The sequence below is a fragment of the Eleutherodactylus coqui genome, chromosome 13 (assembly GCF_035609145.1).
Source record: "Eleutherodactylus coqui strain aEleCoq1 chromosome 13, aEleCoq1.hap1, whole genome shotgun sequence".
Classification (NCBI taxonomy): Eukaryota; Metazoa; Chordata; class Amphibia; order Anura; family Eleutherodactylidae; genus Eleutherodactylus; species Eleutherodactylus coqui.
In genome coordinates, this window is record NC_089849.1 from 41,752,133 (window position 1) to 41,769,068 (window position 16,936).

General features: G+C 46.1%; 2 protein-coding genes across 5 annotated transcripts in view; both read left to right on the forward strand.

The window, feature by feature from the left end:
- LOC136587914 (E3 ubiquitin-protein ligase TRIM39-like) overlaps nucleotides 1–5,700 on the forward strand; it is a 71,916-nt gene extending 66,216 nt beyond the window's left edge. For all 4 annotated transcript variants that reach the window (XM_066586739.1, XM_066586741.1, XM_066586738.1 and 1 more), the window contains one exon: nucleotides 1,737–5,700. In XM_066586739.1, coding sequence (XP_066442836.1) covers nucleotides 1,737–2,735 — 999 coding nt within the window. In that variant the 3' untranslated portion in view covers nucleotides 2,736–5,700. The remainder of the gene's footprint in view (nucleotides 1–1,736) is intronic.
- Nucleotides 5,701–8,850: 3,150 nt separating this feature from the next.
- MIEN1 (migration and invasion enhancer 1) lies at nucleotides 8,851–13,054 on the forward strand. Its single transcript, XM_066586566.1, has 4 exons — nucleotides 8,851–8,998; nucleotides 10,979–11,076; nucleotides 11,289–11,365; nucleotides 12,415–13,054. Exons 1-4 carry the CDS (start codon nucleotides 8,970–8,972, stop codon nucleotides 12,496–12,498), a joined length of 288 nt encoding a protein of 95 aa, XP_066442663.1. The 5' UTR covers nucleotides 8,851–8,969; the 3' UTR covers nucleotides 12,499–13,054.
- Nucleotides 13,055–16,936: the final 3,882 nt, after the last annotated feature.

Sequence of the window (16,936 nt, forward strand, 5' to 3'; positions counted from 1 at the left end):
CAGGATTAATATGGCAGGGGCTCAGAAGCCAAGCCTGCTCCATACACGGCTGATGTCACAATAGCCACCATTAGCCCTTCAAATGTCACTGTTAAAGCGGCATTTAAATGGCCCAATGGCAATCTGCGGTCTGGAATGGCCTTCCCCTACGATGAGATCGCGATGTGCTGTCGAGTGTCATAGCAGCTGGGCACCTTCTAAAAGACAGCAGGGCTGCCGTGTATTCCTCTCTATTAAGACGTGCCGCTGTCATGTTTTAATAGATTACCTGCAGGAATACCAGTACATGGTATAGGCGATCAAATGATTGCAAGTGCAAGTTCATTTTATAGGACTTAAAAAAAGTAAAAAAAACAAGGAATAAAAAAAGTTTTTATCCTTGTAAAAAAGAATGGATATAAAAACCTTTTTATATATTTATAATAATAAAAAAAAATCAAAACAAAAAACTCAAACATATTTGGTATTGCCATTAAAAGTCCAAACTCTGAAAATAATGCATTATTTATCCCGCACGGTGAACATCCTCAGAGAAAAAATAAACACCAGGATTGCGCTTTTTTTGGGCACCCTCACCTCCAAGAAAAAATGTGATAAAAGGCAATCAAAAAGTCATATGTACTACAAAATAGTACCAATAGAAAACACGGGTCATCCTCCAAAATAATAAGACCCTCCCACAAACAAGATGGCACAATTGCATGTTATTTGTCTTTATTTCACTCCACTTAGAATTTTTTTTAAGTTGTTAGTACATTTTATGGCCCTTAACCCCTTAAGGACCAAGCGGTGTAAATTTGCGGTGCATGGCCTGGGCTTTAATCCCGCCTAATTGCAGAATTACCTCACAGGATTAAAGCCTCTGCTCCTGCAATCAAGCAGGAGCAGCTCGGGTTCTCAGTTGTTAGTCACAGCTGAGAACCCGAAGAAGAAGGGAGAGGCGGTTTTTAACTGTTACTACTTTCTCCTTTACGGGGTACGCAGCGCTCAATGAGCGCTATGTACTAAAAAGTGAAAGTGGAAATATTTTTTCCACTTTCAGAGCTGGCGGTCACGTGACCAATGGGACCCCCTAGCACAGCAGAGCTCCAGGATGTTAGCAGACCCTGATCAGCTCTGCCAGTGACTATTGGCACTACAGGGGATGTTTTTCCCTGTAACTGTGGCTCCTATGGATGCCCCAGCTACAGTGGAAAAGTGTGTAAAAAAAAAAGTGACTGTCCCCCAGAGGTCTTATATGATGTCATGGGGGAACATAGCTCATTAAAAAAAATTGTTTCAAAAAAGAAAAAGACCTAAAGCCGACACCAACCGAAATCGTTGCCGTATGCGCCCTGTAATCTGAAACCATACATATAATATATCAAAATGTTCGAAACAAAATGAGGAACCCATTTCTATACTTTATTTTAGCGGACATCTACTAATTAAAAAAAAAACAACTATAAATCTTTAAAAAAATCATTTATTATAGCTTTTTACTCCCAATCAAACTTAGAAACGGAAAAAAAGATACTGTATTTAAAAAATTGCTTTTCTTGTCACGGAAAAAAGAAACACAGCAAAAACAATTTTGGTAGCTGAAGGAAAAAAATTAGGGCAGTAAAACCACCACATGGGTAAAATTCCTAAAAAAGTGTCCGGTCCTTAAGGGGTTAAATGATTTTTTGAAAATGGGGAGGAGAAAACGAAACCTGTTGAACAAGCTAAGAACCTGATTTATGTCCTCTCCATAGAGTCCATCATGTCAGGTCCTTCAAGAAGATGAAGAGATGCAAGTTTTCCACAAACAGATGTACTTGCAGGAAGTAACGTGGAAGTTGTTTCAAGACTATGAGAAAAAATTGCACACAACACATTTCCTTGGAGATCTCAACAGGAAAAAGCTTAAAGAATCCTTCCATCTTCTCCACCAGTTTCTAGCAAAAGAAGAAGAAATCCGAATTGCCAAACAAGAGGACTCGGTAGAAACATCCATTATGGATTTGGAATCCAGAGTACAGGTATTGTTAGGCTTGTCAACTGACATCACCGATTTTCTGGTGAGATGGGAAAAAGGAGAAATGGTAATGGAGACCAAGGAACATCTGAAGAAATTCGCAGATGAGCTGGAAGAGGTGTCCACTTTCAGTGTAGACCTAAAAGCTGACTTGTCCCCTTTCCAAGTCCAGGAATGGAGAGGAATACGGCATATCATAAAACCACTGGTGAGGTCACTAGTCTTCGATCCCAAAAGTGCTAACCCGAACCTCTTCCTATCACAAGATCTTAAACAGGTGAGGTACACGGCCTTCCCTCAGGTTAGATATGCCAGTGTCTTCTTCGAGCCAGGGCTTTACGTACTAGGAATACCCGGGTTTGGGAGCGGCCAACAGTACTGGGAGGTGGATGTCGGCCATAAAAGCAACTGGATACTTGGTATTGTGAAAGAGACCGTGCCACGAAAGGGGCTTCATATTCTGAGCACCAACAATGGTTTCTGGGTGGTGCATAAACAAAGAGACAACATCTACTATGGATGTGACTTCTCAACCCTGAAACTTATGACCTCGCCGATGCGAATCGGGGTGTATGTGGATGTTTCTAGTGGCTACATAGCTTTTTGTAACGCAGATACCACAGAGTTGATTTTTACGAAGTTTGGATGTTCCTTTGGTGGCAATCTTTTCCCCTTCTTCTGTCCAGGGGTCCCTGTAATAGCAGAAGACTTGGGCCCGCTATCACTTTGTTATTAACTACATCAAAAGACATGTGAATTGTTAGGAGCAATGAAGAAACAATTCTATAAGGGTGCTTTCATGCGTGATGACAATATTTCTCCATGGGCAAATAAGCACCAAAATCCGCACATCTTGTAAGTGGATTTTTATGCGGATTTGCTGTGGAATTGCTGCGGATTTAACAGATCTGCCGCAGTTTCATCCACGGCAAAATCCAAGACGTGAGGTTCGGTGCAGATTTCCTCTGTGGCGGATTGCTACTACTCGTTTCAGTGGTTTGGAGATCATTGTTTAATAGGGCAGTGCTTGAAGGGCTGCGGGCACTACAGTATAGTGATCAACTCCAGACAGTGATCTCAGCGGTCCTTCACTTATATCAATCGGATCGGTGATTTTGGAAGATTTTATATTTCTAGAGTTGCAGCGCCCAGCAAGATGTCCATGTGGATTATTAATATTCATATATTCACTGCTCCCCCGCCCCTCTGACTGATTGACAGGTTTCTCCTTATGCACACTTAGGCCGGATTCACTCAGCGTATGCTTATTTACATGTGCATTTGTGCTTTGTTTTTGCCCGGTTGGCGTTGCCTTTTTGCATGTTTTACAGTATTTTTTGCGTGCGCATGCCCTGCGTATTTGTGCAAATGTGAACGGATCCATTGAAATCAATGGGTTTTATTTACTGCATATTATGCGTGCAAAATTTGCCCCTGTGAAAAAGCCCATAAGGTCCCATTCCATGGAACAATTCATTCAGTTTTTTCTTTGAATCGCGCATAACCTAATGACAGTCACTCTGCCAGCGACTGAACGGTGAAAGATAATTAATTAGCTTATTGTTCGGCGTTCAATTTAAGCAAGCATAAAAATGAAGCGACAATCGTCCCGTGTGAACAGGCAGTCTCTTATCTATGAACGACTGCCTGTTTACTCTGAATGGAGATGGGCGGTCAGAATAGAGCTCCGGCGCGCTCCGCCTCCGTTCACAGACCGATTGTTGCTCCTGTGTGAAAGCACTGGAGCGATAATTATTGGGACTGTCAGGCGTTTAAGGGCCCAATGATTGTCCCTTGTTAAAGGACCCTAAAACAGAGAGACCTCTCAATCAGGAGCAGGGGCAGGCTCGGACTGGTTCATAGGGGAACCAGCGAATCCTTTGGTGGGCCTTGAGCAAGGAGTGGACTCCGAATCCCTCACATGCACAGTGCTGTACACGCACTGCGATTCTTAGGGCTAATGCCCACGGACGGATTATTGCTGCGGAATTCACGGCCACACGCGAATTCCGCAGCAAAGTCCTTCCATAGACATGCTGGGTTAAAGGATTCTCCCCTGCCCACGAGCGGAAATCGCTGCAAGATTTCGCAGTCGGAATCCGAAACTGCTGTGGGCATGAGCCCTTATTGATAGACAGATAATAATGATACTGGGGGGCCCCAGACTCCCCTGTCCGACACTAACCAGGAAGAAGTGGATATTAATGAGCCAGACTCCTCTCTGCCTGCGCTGCAAACTTCGTAATGAAGGTCTGCCAAAACTGCTTTTAAGTTCTATCTGGTGACTTTATTGTCTCTTTATACCCTCACATTGTATCTATATGATTACACCATTACTTTATAACTAGTCTTATTGATATTGTTTACATCTCTTAGCAATGATCACTTGTATGATTATTTCCACTTCAGACATTTAGGGCATGAGAGGTGGGTCCCTCCTCTAGGACACCCTGCGAGAACAGGTTCCCATGAACTGTGTTAGGGCTCCTTCAAACGACCGTAAACGCATTCGCGCGCCTCAGCTCTGCGTTTTTGTGGAACTACCGATGCTTTTTTGTACGCGTTTTGGCGAGTTTTACTGTCCTTTTTCCGCCCGCAGAGAATGTTTATTAGCGTGCGGTAAACAAGACGCATCACTTCAGTTCCAGATGTGTTCGTTTTCCAGCGGAATTACACAGCGTTTTATTCTTCTCCTTGCGTATCGCGCACGCATTTGCACCCCCCATCGAGTTCTATGAGGATCTTTGGTGCACAAATGCGCAGAAAAGTAGGGCATGCTGAATTTTTTTTCAGCATGACCAAAATGTGCACACAAAATACGGAATGTGAATGAACCCATTGAGTTCATTCACATTCATGGGTTCTATTTTCTGCGCATTTTGGGCGTAAAATTTAAGAGCAAATACACTTGCGTGAAGGAGCCCGTAGGCAAGCTATGGTGGCATGCAGCAGCTGCATATGTGAGATGACGGCACTCTCTATGCTGTTTATGGAAATGCCATGCAAGATGTGGAAGCTGTAAACATTTGAGGCTGGAATACCACTTTAAGTCTTAGGGATAGTTAGATGAGATCCCATTAGTAGTACAAGATATAGCAAATGTTAAAGGGGTTTTTCGGCCATTTGCTATTGATGACCTTTCCTCGGGTCATCAATAGTTGAATGGCAGGAGTCCAATGCTCGGGATCCCTGCCAATCAGCTGATCTTCCGGTCCGCTGTCAGTGCAGGAGCATTGTATGCCCACACTGGGGTCGCACCCATCGATTTCATACCTTCTTTTACTCTTTTGACTATGGGGAGCTGGAAGTGTAATTGAAAGCATCGCTCCTACTGATTTCAATGAGAGTAAAGCCTTCTATTACACGTCAGACTCCGACCCCAATGTGGACGTCTGGCTTGGCTTCAGTGACAGCGAGCTGGCAGATCCCCGCCAATCATCTATTGATGACCTATCTTCAATATCTGCCCATTCCATACCAGGATAATCCGATATATGTAGTATAAACTCTGTGATTCCTCCATATTCCACATCTCTTGTACCGACTTTATCCAGTATATTGACAACTTTACGTGTTCTACTATGCGACTACATCTGAACACTACGAAGACAGAAATGAAGGACGTTTTCATTGTTTTATTGCATATTTTCCGCTGATGATGTAAAATGGTGAAAATGTAAATGATATAATGATAATTAATAAAGATTAATAAAGATTTCTGGTACTTATAGGACTTTATTTGACCTTCTATGCATATATTTAACTATGTAAACCTTACTAAGCTCAGCAATGTTTTTACATTAGGACTATAAATAATTTGGCTGGTTAACAAACAAATGGAATCATTTGTAATTTACATAAATGCTGTGTGACCTGTGATTCTCCGAGCAGCTCTTACTTAACCCTGATTTGGAACACAAGAATATACCTGAATATCTTTTGTCTGACTTCTACAGCGAGGGACACGTTTCCTACATGCAGTAGCCATTATGGGATTCTCTAACGCGCTCCAATACAGAACAGTATGCGTACGCACACTGACGAGAAAAAAGAGTCACACTTACAAACTGAGCGCCGACTTCCAGGAATGACAGGTAAGTATAAGTAGTATACCCTCGGACTCCAGCAGATTCCCCCCCGGTCCCCACATTCCCTGTCCTATGAGCACCATAACTGAGTTTCTGGTACTTATAGGACGTGACAGGTTCCCTTCAAAGGCTTTTCATAGCCGAGATGGGAAACGACTGCTAGCTCTACCGGCCAGAGCCTATGGAATGAGCTGTTTCCATAGCTCAGCAATGTTTTTACATTAGTACTATAAATAATTTGGCTGGTTAACAAACAAATGGAATCATTTGCGATTTACATAAATGCTGTGTGACCTGTGATTCTCTAAGCAGCTCTTATTTAACTCTGATTTGGAACACAAGAATATACCTGTAGCGCTCCATTACGCTGAGAGTTGCTACAAAGCTTCCCGGATTTTCCCAACTTGGCCATCAAAAGCCGAGATGAGAATACCCCTTTAAGGGTTATTTATCAATAGTGCTTGGCTGCACTACTGATGTATACTCCCCACCATTGCACACCCTCACTTCCCGCTGTATTTTACAAACTTGCATGCTATGGTGCGGAGTTTGAATGGCCTGAAAGAAAAATACCCTGGTTCATGCTCAAGTACGCTCCGTAGCGGGGAGCGTAGTTGCGCATACGGCCATGTGAAGAAGCCCTAAGACAGAATTCAGATGGACAAGTGCAAGTTGCACCCAAGATTCTTAGGTGTAGCTTGCGTTGGACAAGACACAAATATTGCCTGTCCGACTCTGGTCCGTGAATCAGAACAGGACATGCTGTGATTTTTTATCATGCGGACCATCAGTACATGTGAAAAACTGCTGATGTGAGTAGCCTAATTGGCTATTATGGGTTTGAGTGCTATGTGGCTACGCTCGGGGGCCTTTGACAGGTGCTGAAAACAGCGTTGTGACAGAATCCCCAGATGGAAACAAACAAGGCCATTAACCTCTATTGTAAACCTCTTGGGAGTATAGAATAATGTAGTTGGCTGCGCTATTCTGTACTGCAAATAAAGCGAAAATTAACGTAAACCTTGTAAATCGGACATCAAAGAGGTGTCTGCTTCACTATGGAAGTGAACAGCTTTCTTTGTTCCCTTTGGGGATTCCGTCACAGCGCTGTTTTCAGCAGCCGTTACAGGACCCCCACATGTAGTTATATAGTGCTATGTGAACACCCCCTCACTCTGAAGTTCCCATCTGCAGCTCACACAAGACCCTCACTCTTGCCGCTGCGTCTGCGTTCCTGCACATAATGTATGTAGCGCTGACGCCGGGGAAGGAGTGAGGATCGCTCTGAGCACTGCAATGGAGCCCCGATGGAAACTTCAGAATGACAGTGCGTGATGATGTGGTTGCCGTCCGGGTGACGGTGGGGAGGACAGATAGAGGAGTTGCTATTACTGCTGCGGCTACTAAAGGGGGCTCTATTACTGATGGGGTAACTGAGAAGGGGCACTATTAGTACTGGGGCCTCTAAAGGGGGTGCTACCACTACTGGGACCACTGAGAAGGAACACTACTACTAATGGGACCACTGAGAGGGAACACTGTTACTAGAGGGGGAACACTATTACTACTAGGGGAACTGAGAGGGAACACTATTACTACTGCGACCACTGAGAGGGGACACTATTACTACTGCGACCACTGAGAGGGGACACTATTACTACTGCGACCACTGAGAGGGGACACTATTACTACTGGGGCCACTGAGAGGGAACACAATTACTACTGCGACCACTGAGAGGGGACACTATTACTACTGGGGCCACTGAGAGGGAACACAATTACTACTGCGACCACTGAGAGGGGACACTATTACTACTGGGGCCACTGAGAGGGGACACTATTACTACTGCGACCACTGAGAGGGGACACTATTACTACTGGGGCCACTGAGAGGGGACACTATTACTACTGCGACCACTGAGAGGGGACACTATTACTACTGGGGCCACTGAGAGGGGACACTATTACTACTGCGACCACTGAGAGGGGACACTATTACTACTGCGACCACTGAGAGGGGACACTATTACTACTGGGGCCACTGAGAGGGGACACTATTACTACTGGGGCCACTGAGAGGGGACACTATTACTACTGCGACCACTGAGAGGGGACACTATTACTACTGCGACCACTGAGAGGGGACACTATTACTACTGGGGCCACTGAGAGGGGACACTATTACTGCTGCGGCCACTGAGAGGGGACACTATTACTACTGGGGCCACTGAAAGGGGACACTATTACTACTAGGGCCACTGGAAGGGGACACTATTACTACTGGGGCCACTGGAAGGGAACACTATTACTACTTTTTGTACACAAAATCCTGTGTGACCCGGTGAAATACAGAAGCAAATGCAATTTTCAGTTGCGTAAATATGAAGCATTTATATGCGACTGAAACCGGCATATGCTCGTGTAACGGGGCCCTCGGTCACATGACATTAGAACACAATATTCTCAATGTATCTGCAAGCTCTCCTACTGCTGACAGAAGCATCACATCATCTCAGTGACCTGCAATATCAGGACGGCCAGCAGAGGGAGTCCGCGTAAAAGAAACCGCAGCATGCCCTATTCTTGTGTCTTACATCGGACAGCACAAGGACAGGATGTCTGCATGCTGACCGATGCGAGCCACACCCGAGAATCTCGGACGCAACTTTTTAAGCGCCAGTGTGAAGGGAACCAAAGGAAAAAATATTTTACCAGTGAGGGCGGAAGTGAGAGAAAACGCAGCAGGAAGCGAATTACTTTGTGGGCGGAAGTGAGAGGGAACGTCACCGGAAGTGAGTCGCTGTGAGGGCGGAAGTGAACTGCTGTGTGGGCGGAAGTGAACGGTGAGGAAGGTTCTGCGCAGTAGAGGCTAGAAGAAAGCGATGACTGTGAGCGTTGTGGTGGAGTACTGGTGAGGACGGCTGTTGGGACACTTATCACACGCCATTATTATTGCTCTATTAGGAATAGTGGAAGCATACGTTGCAGCACTCAGTGGCCCCATGGCATTCTGAGACCTGCAGTTCCATGACAGCTGTTGTCCATCCTCTGTATACAGTCATCCATTGCTGCAGCTATCTTAGATTAGAAGGGTTTCCTGTCATCTTGTCCCCCTAGTAACAGGGCCACAGTTGTTCGTAGACTGTGTTCTGTATTACAGCTCACAGCACTACATTAATGTGTGCAGTACCGGACACGTCCTGCGGAGCGCAGGGGAGCTGTTCCGGCAGGAATAGGCACTCTGCTCTTTGTATTTGTAGGATGAAATCTGCCGATTCTGCACTGAAATAATTTTAATGGCAGTCAGCGCCATTGTTCATACGGCGGTGCAGGTTTGATAACTGACCTCACTGATGACCAATCCGGTGGCCGCACGTACAACAGCTCCATTTTTGTGACCTGTTTGCTCATCTCTGTGTTCAGTCCATATTTTTTACTGACTCCATGAATTAAATTGGCGTATTCAGACGGTTATTTTTTTCTTCTTGCAGACCCATGTAGCGCAAAACAAAAACTAGCTTTTAAAGTCCATGGATGTGTCGAAAAAAAATGCAGCAATTGCGTATTTTCATCCGTAGTCACTGGGGGCTGTGTGCATCCGGACTTCTGTGGGTTGTGACAAGTTCATATTTCTTCGGCCTTAGCGAGTGTTTTTTTGTTTTTTTTGCGTGCATGCATAAAAAACGGATGATCACAGATGCTACACGGACATAAATACCTGCCATGTGCAGCAGAGGCGCTCGTTAGGCTGCTTTCACCCTGCGTTGGGTCAGTTCTGGGTTTCCATCTCTCTGCTCCATTTTTTTGTTTTTGGAGAAGAGAAAGTGGGGGGGGGGGGGGGGGGGGGAACTCTTCCCCCCCCCCCCATTGATTTTAATAGTGTTAAAAAAAACAGGCTTCAAAACGCCTGCACTCCGTCAGGTTCCTGTTTTGTTTTTTTTTCACTGCAGTTTTCCCGTCCAAAAAAACCCCGATAAGGAACAAACTGAAGGCTTTTTCTTTCCACTCGGGGAAAAAACGGATCTACTTCTTCTGTTTTATTTCAGTTTCTCTTTTCCAAAAACGACACAAAGACGTAAACCCAGAATTGCGCCGTAACACGCGGGTGCGCTGCGAGAACGGTGCCGGTTTTACGGACTGAAATTGCATGCGCCGTGTGAATGAGCCGGAATGGTAATAAATTTACTTGCGCGTTTCACAATGTAAATCCGTGGCAGCATCTACGGTGAGCCTTGCGCTCGCTCCATGCACTGCCGGTTTCTCACACGCGGCTCTGTACATCCAGCCTTGTTTACAGCCAAACTGATGGTTGAAAAGTCTAGGCCTGCATCTTCAGTTTGCACCTCCGCAGATCCGAGCGTGGGTCAGCCCCGCTCTCTGGGACTGATCTACCTGACATGGATTCGGCAGCGCTTCGGAATAAACACTTTGAAGTTTGACTCGGATCACAGCTCTGAGTCATGGAGGCGGGCTGCATAAAGAATAACAGCTTTCTCCGTGGTTGTGTACCGGGACAGCCCCGTCCGCCCTCGCGCCGGCCAGCCCGTCTCTTTGACTTGGAGCTTCGTTCCGAGCCAAACGTCAAAGATTGTTTATTCTGTAACGCCGCAGCGTTTCCAAATAACACAGAGGCAGGGTGCCTACCTGTCCCCGGTTCATGCTGCCTTTAGAGGGGGCTGTACAAAACTAGATAAAGATGGCTGCTTACTTTCAGCAACAGCGCAGCCACATCTGCCCAGGGGTTGCCTGGTATTACAGCTCAGCTCCATTGAAGTGAATGGGCCTCAGTTGCAGTACCGGTCACGTCCTGAGGACAGGTGTGGCTTTGTTTTCCTGTATGACTAGTTGTGTGTGGTGGTACTACCAGTAACGCTGATTGTGTTCTGTGCAGTGAGCCCTGTGGGTTTAAGTCTCACTATGAGGAGCTAGCTAGTGCGGTGCTGGAGGAGTTTCCTGAGGTCAGCATTGACTCCCGTCCCGGGGGCACAGGTAAGAATTTAATTTAGACTTCACATCAGTGGTCTCCGACCTGTGAGTGGTGTACAAGGCCAACTCCCAGCATCCCTGACCATATGTGGATGTCGGGGCACGCTGGGTAATTTTGCACCACTACAGATTGGAGACTGCTTTATACCATAGATGGCGGTGGTGGCATGTGCCCATCTGGCAGCACTTCTAATCTGACCTGTTTTTACTTCCAGGAGCTTTTGAGATCGAAATAAACGGAAAACTCGTCTTCTCTAAGCTGGAGCTCGGTGGCTTCCCCTATGAAAAGGACGTGAGTACTTGACGAGTAGAACTACGGTAGCAAGAGCAAGCAGCCGTAATGTGAGGTGCGCCCCAGAAGTGGGGATGCAAGTCACATCAGATGGCGTACTGCTATCCGTCCGTGCGCTCTCTGCGCATTCACTAAAATTGCATATGTTATTTTCATGAAAATAGATGAAAATTGAACACGCCACATATTTGTTTACGCAGACCATCGGTCCGTGTGAAAGAACACTCATCTGAAGAGCCTCATCGGCTATTATGGGGCATGTGCTGTCCAAGAAATCCATGAGCAGCATACGGCCATGTCCCTTTGGCCATAAACAGGGATTTGGGCCGGGAGCGCACTACTGTACTTTGGGCGCCGTTTGGCATCCATAATACAGAAGTGCATTTTGGGCTGAGCGTAGGTTTCCTGACCCGAACTCCAAGCGTCGAACACTTCTATGATGCTCCGAGTTCGTGTCAGGAGATCCACGATCAGGTCGGGATGCACTTCCTTATTATGGATGCAAAACGGCTGCCGGAATATGGTACAGCCAGCTTCTCCTCAGCCTGAAATGGCTGATAACAGCGAACAACAAACCATAGTGAATGGAGATAAGACTGGGGGGTTATCACCCCTGAACTTTCTTAAAGGGATTACCCATGACTTTCACAATTGATGACCTATCTTTAAGGATAGGTCATCGATAGTTGATCGGTGGAGGTCTGCGTTCAGAATCCCTGCTGTTCAGCTGATTGCAGGGCCCACTGTCAATGTGGACAGTGCTGGAAGCAGATAGTGCTGTCAACTTTGCAGAGGCCCATTTTGGTAATACAGACACTGCATCCATGGAATTCAATGAGAGCTGTGCCTGCAGTACCAAACCGAACCACGGCCATAAGGACAATGCTATCTGTTTCCAGCGCTGTCCATACCCATTGGCAGGCTGGCGATCAGTGGAGATCCTGAGCAACAGACCTCCTCAGGATAAGTCATCAATAGTGAAAGTCCCTGAGAACCCCTTTGTCTCCTCAGTTGTATACAGTAACACTGTATTAATTCGTTCTTTCCAGTTGATGCAGGCCATCCGAAAAGCCATGGATGGAGAACCCGTGGAGAAGATCACCAACAGCCGAGCACCTTGTGTCATCTTGTAAGAGTCCAACCTGCTCCGTCAGACGCTGTGACTGTCTTTTCTTGGATGGGGACGTATTTCTGATTCACACTGAGCCCAATATTAGTGTCACTGTGAAAATAATAGTACCTACTACTAGAAGAACATCCTACTAATAGGTACTACTACTTCTACTACAGTCATGGCTGCTGCTATACTAACACCATCCTAACATTTTACTGCCTTGTTCGGCAGCGATGTTCTCAGACCAGTCCCGTGTACCCATCCTGTCTGCCTCCGCCATATAGCCTGAGTACAAGATGACAAGTCCTCTATTGTGCAGAACACGTGGATTTAATATGTAGCACTGCAAGGTGTACTCACCTGGATGAAGCCTATTTATATATCCGCTGCACTTGGTATCTGGAATACAAAAGAATGTCACATACATTTAAAGGGGTTGTATGAGATTAGAAAACAGTGCCACTCTTGTTCATGCCTGGTATTGCAGCTCAGCCTTCTTCACTTGAATGGGGCTGTGCTGCAGTACTAGTTCCAGAGAAAGTCCACAGACATCAATGGTGATATTTCTTGGGGGGGGGGGGGGGGGGGGGGCAAATAAACACTATTTTCTAGTCTCATGTGATCTTTTTTTGTGAAGTCCTTGAACTTTGTTACAGATCTTTGCCAATAAATGCAGTAAGGCAAATAAACAACATATTGGATTTTTCCTTGTGTCTTAACTTTTTTTTTTGATTGGGGGTATATTTATGCATGGCCTTAGGGTACTTTAAAACTGTCTGACAGTTGCCTGATAATTCAAAAGAGTGATTACTGGTGATTGTTACCCCATGTAAACATGGAACCCGACAGGTAGCTCACCTAAAAACCAAGTGATTGTCAGCCTGGGTAAACAGGCAGTCCTTCATCTATGAAGAACTGCCTGTTTACTGTGAATGGAGGCGGGCAGCCGGAATGATCTCCAGTGAGCGATCACTGCTCCTGTGTGAAAGCTCAAGACTGATGATCACTTAAGTGCCCGACAGTTGCCCATGTAAAAGTACCCTTATCGCCGGGCAACACAATAGAAAGGCATTTCCCCATAAAGTAGCTGATTTAATGCAGCCACCACATGGACTATAGAAACAATAGATTGGAGAGAACCCTTTGAGAGAGTGTTGTGGGCGTGCTCTGTGATCAGAGGTAGTTGTGCAGGGAGGGGGAGGAGGTGAACTGCAACAATCGCTTATTCTATATGGTGGATCCTGGGCGTTCTACTGTGTATATATACTGTAGATGTTAAGGTACCTTTTACACGGTACAGCTGTGGGGTGACTATCGCTTCTGTGCTGTACACAGGAGAGAAAGTCGTTCAAGTGGCTGGAAGCGGAGCGGCCGGGGATTGTTCTAGCCGCCTGCCTCCATTCACAGTAAACAGGAGTCGCTCGTAGATTGACTGCTCAGCAGTCGTTCAGTTTCAGTAGCGACAACTGAACAACTTCTCGCTCAGTGCCCTGTCGGGCTGACAGTCGCCCGAAATCGTTCCTTTCATCAATTATTCAGGCGACTATCGGCCCGTGTGAAGATACAGCTTTAGGCCAGTGACACAGCACCATATTTGAGGTGTGATGTTTGCATCCATTATACAGATGTGCGTCCCATCCTGTCCGTGGATCTCCTGATGCAATCTCCATAGAATGGTACATATGTATGATGCTTGGAAGTTCAGGTCAGGGGACTCGCGGTCAGACTGGGACGCATGTCCATATTACAGATGCCAAATCTTGTCTGAAATACTATGCTGTGTCACTGGCCTTAAGGCCTCTTTCACACGGGCGGCAGCGATATCGCTGCTTCAAAATCGTTGGGCTATCGCTGCTACGTACACAGGACTTTGTAACGTCGGTGACGCTCTTCTTGGGAAAGATGTAGCATCGCGTTGCAGCTGCCCACGACTTTCTCAGCGAGAAAGTTAATAGGACTTTTTAATGTTAAAATCACATCGCACAAAAATCGCAAGTTCGTACAATGCGATAAGCTAGGAGCCTCCATAGGGAAACATGGGCTACAAAACCTCGCAAGCCGCGAAACCCGCAAGGTTTTTGTCTCGCAATGTCGCATGCTACAAAACATTGCATGCTACAAATGTAAAGAAACCCATTGGAAAGCACGGACTTCACATACATGCAATTGGTCGCCCATGTGAAACAGGCCTAAGTTAGTGGTAGTGGATGATGAACCACAGGTGGATGATAAGGGTACATTAAAATTTTCTTCTTTTATCAGATGCTTCAATGCCGAAATATCCAACTCTCCACGCAGTATGCAAATGGAAGCTAAATCTTCCGATGGGTGACTTATCTCTTCCAGTGGTACAAGCTTATCCCCCTTCTTTATCCTAAACCATCTGTGTGTTGATTGATGTCTCCTATGTCACACTAGTGGACCCAGTGTGTGATTGTGATGTCATTTTTCATGTCAACTGCCATTGCTTGACTATTGCGTATGTGCCAGGTCCCCTAGTTTAAAATGTGGAAAGCATAGCTGATGGGCGGTAGGTGCAACCCTTGATACAGAAGGCTCTTTTAGACTACGGAGATTAACCCGATTTCCATTTATTAATAACCAGCGCATTTAACTTGCATTGGGGGACACAACCCCTTCTTCAGAAATGGCTGGCTAGAGCATGATGGTAGAAGGATGGAATAAGGGATCGTGCCCAATATGGAGAAAGACGAGCTTGTCCTCGGAGGGGTCACTATTGTGGCTCATTCACATACACGTAAGCGCATTTCAGTCGTGAAAATGCAATATGTATTTGCGCGACCGAAAATCGCTTACGCCCGTGTTTTTCGCCGCTGTTTTTAAGTTCACAAATGCACTGCATATTTACGTAGACAGACTCATTGAAATGAGGTGCAAATAAGCCGTTTTCCCGCGTACGCGCTGTGTATTTGTGCCGCCGTTCACTTCAATGGCTTATTGCAGTGTGTAATACGCCCCAACAAGGTCATGCTGCGTATTTTTTTACGCGATTGTACTTTGTGCGAAAAAAATACGGTTATGTGAACGAACCCATGGAAATCAATGAGTTCTATTCACTGTGTATCACACTTAGAAGACATCTCAGTCATTGAAGGCCGTTACAAAGGGAAGTACAATCCGAATATCATGGGCGACTTCTGCCGGTTCTTACAGAAGGAAGTCAAGATCCAAGCGTCAAAACCAGTTGACCAGTAATATTACGGCGCGTCCAAACTGTAGTCATCCTAAATAAAGGAAATAGTTCGTAACTTGAAGGTGAGACGTGCCGCTAGTATTCAGTGTTACCAGTTGAATCGGCAGGTTTAATTTTATAGAAATTTATCAATTACTTTGTTATGAAAATTCTTAAAAACTTTGTTGCACAGTGTTATCGTTCATTTTAAATGCCGGCGGCATTCATTCATTTATGAACGACGGCCTTTTTACTGCAAATGGAGGCGGGTGGCCGGAGCGAACTCTGGTCTGTACCACCTCCATTCACTGAGCGATCCTCGATCCTGGGGGAAAATCAATGGGACAGCTTGAAGCCCCCAACAGTCATCATGTATAAAAGGACCCTAAGGCTTCTTTCACACGAGCACATATTGGCCAGCCGTTTTCACAGCTGGCCGATATACGCTACGTTGTTAGTGAAAAATCTGGTGAACGGGCGCACAAATCAAATGTTTGTGAGCCCGTTCATATGGCCTGGTGAGGCTGGCGTAAATGCGCCAAGCTCACCAGGCCATCGCCCATTTGCCCTTCCTCCCCATCGCAAGCTCACCTCTTGTTCCTCCCCGCTCGTTCTAAGCGCCGGTCTGCCCTGCCTCCTCCCATTGATGGCTATAGACAAGGGGCGGGGAGAGGGTGGGCACTTAGCTCCACCCATGTCCCACCCCTTGTCTTTAGCCATCAATGGGAGGAGACAGGGCGGACCGGCGTAGCTCCACCCCGCCCCCCCTCCCCATTGCACAGAATAAGCTGGGAGGAACAGAGGTGAACCTGCACTGGGCAGGGGGAGAGAGGAGAACAGAGGAAGGGAGTTTAGCAGCCATGCTGCTAAACTCCCTCACACCTACGGCCGCTGCCATGGGCTCCCATAGGAGCCCATGCAGCGGGCGACGTATTCTCGGCCCAAAACATAGTTCCAGGACTATGTTTTGGGCTTGACGTAAAAACGCCCGGCGCTATATTGGCTTGGAATCCAATGCATCAGATCACAGCGCATATCGGCCGGACGTTTCACGGTCAGCCGATATGCGCTCATGTGAAAGAAGCCTTAGGGTGACTACCCACTAATTTTTTTTTCCACTGCAAAATTCGCAGCGTTTTTTTTTTCTGCAGGGGGCTATGGGACTTGTAATGTTAAAATTGTGATCGCGCAAAATCACAATTCTGCGCGATCGCTATTTTAACATTACAAGTCCCATAGACCCCTGCAGAAAAAAAAAACACTG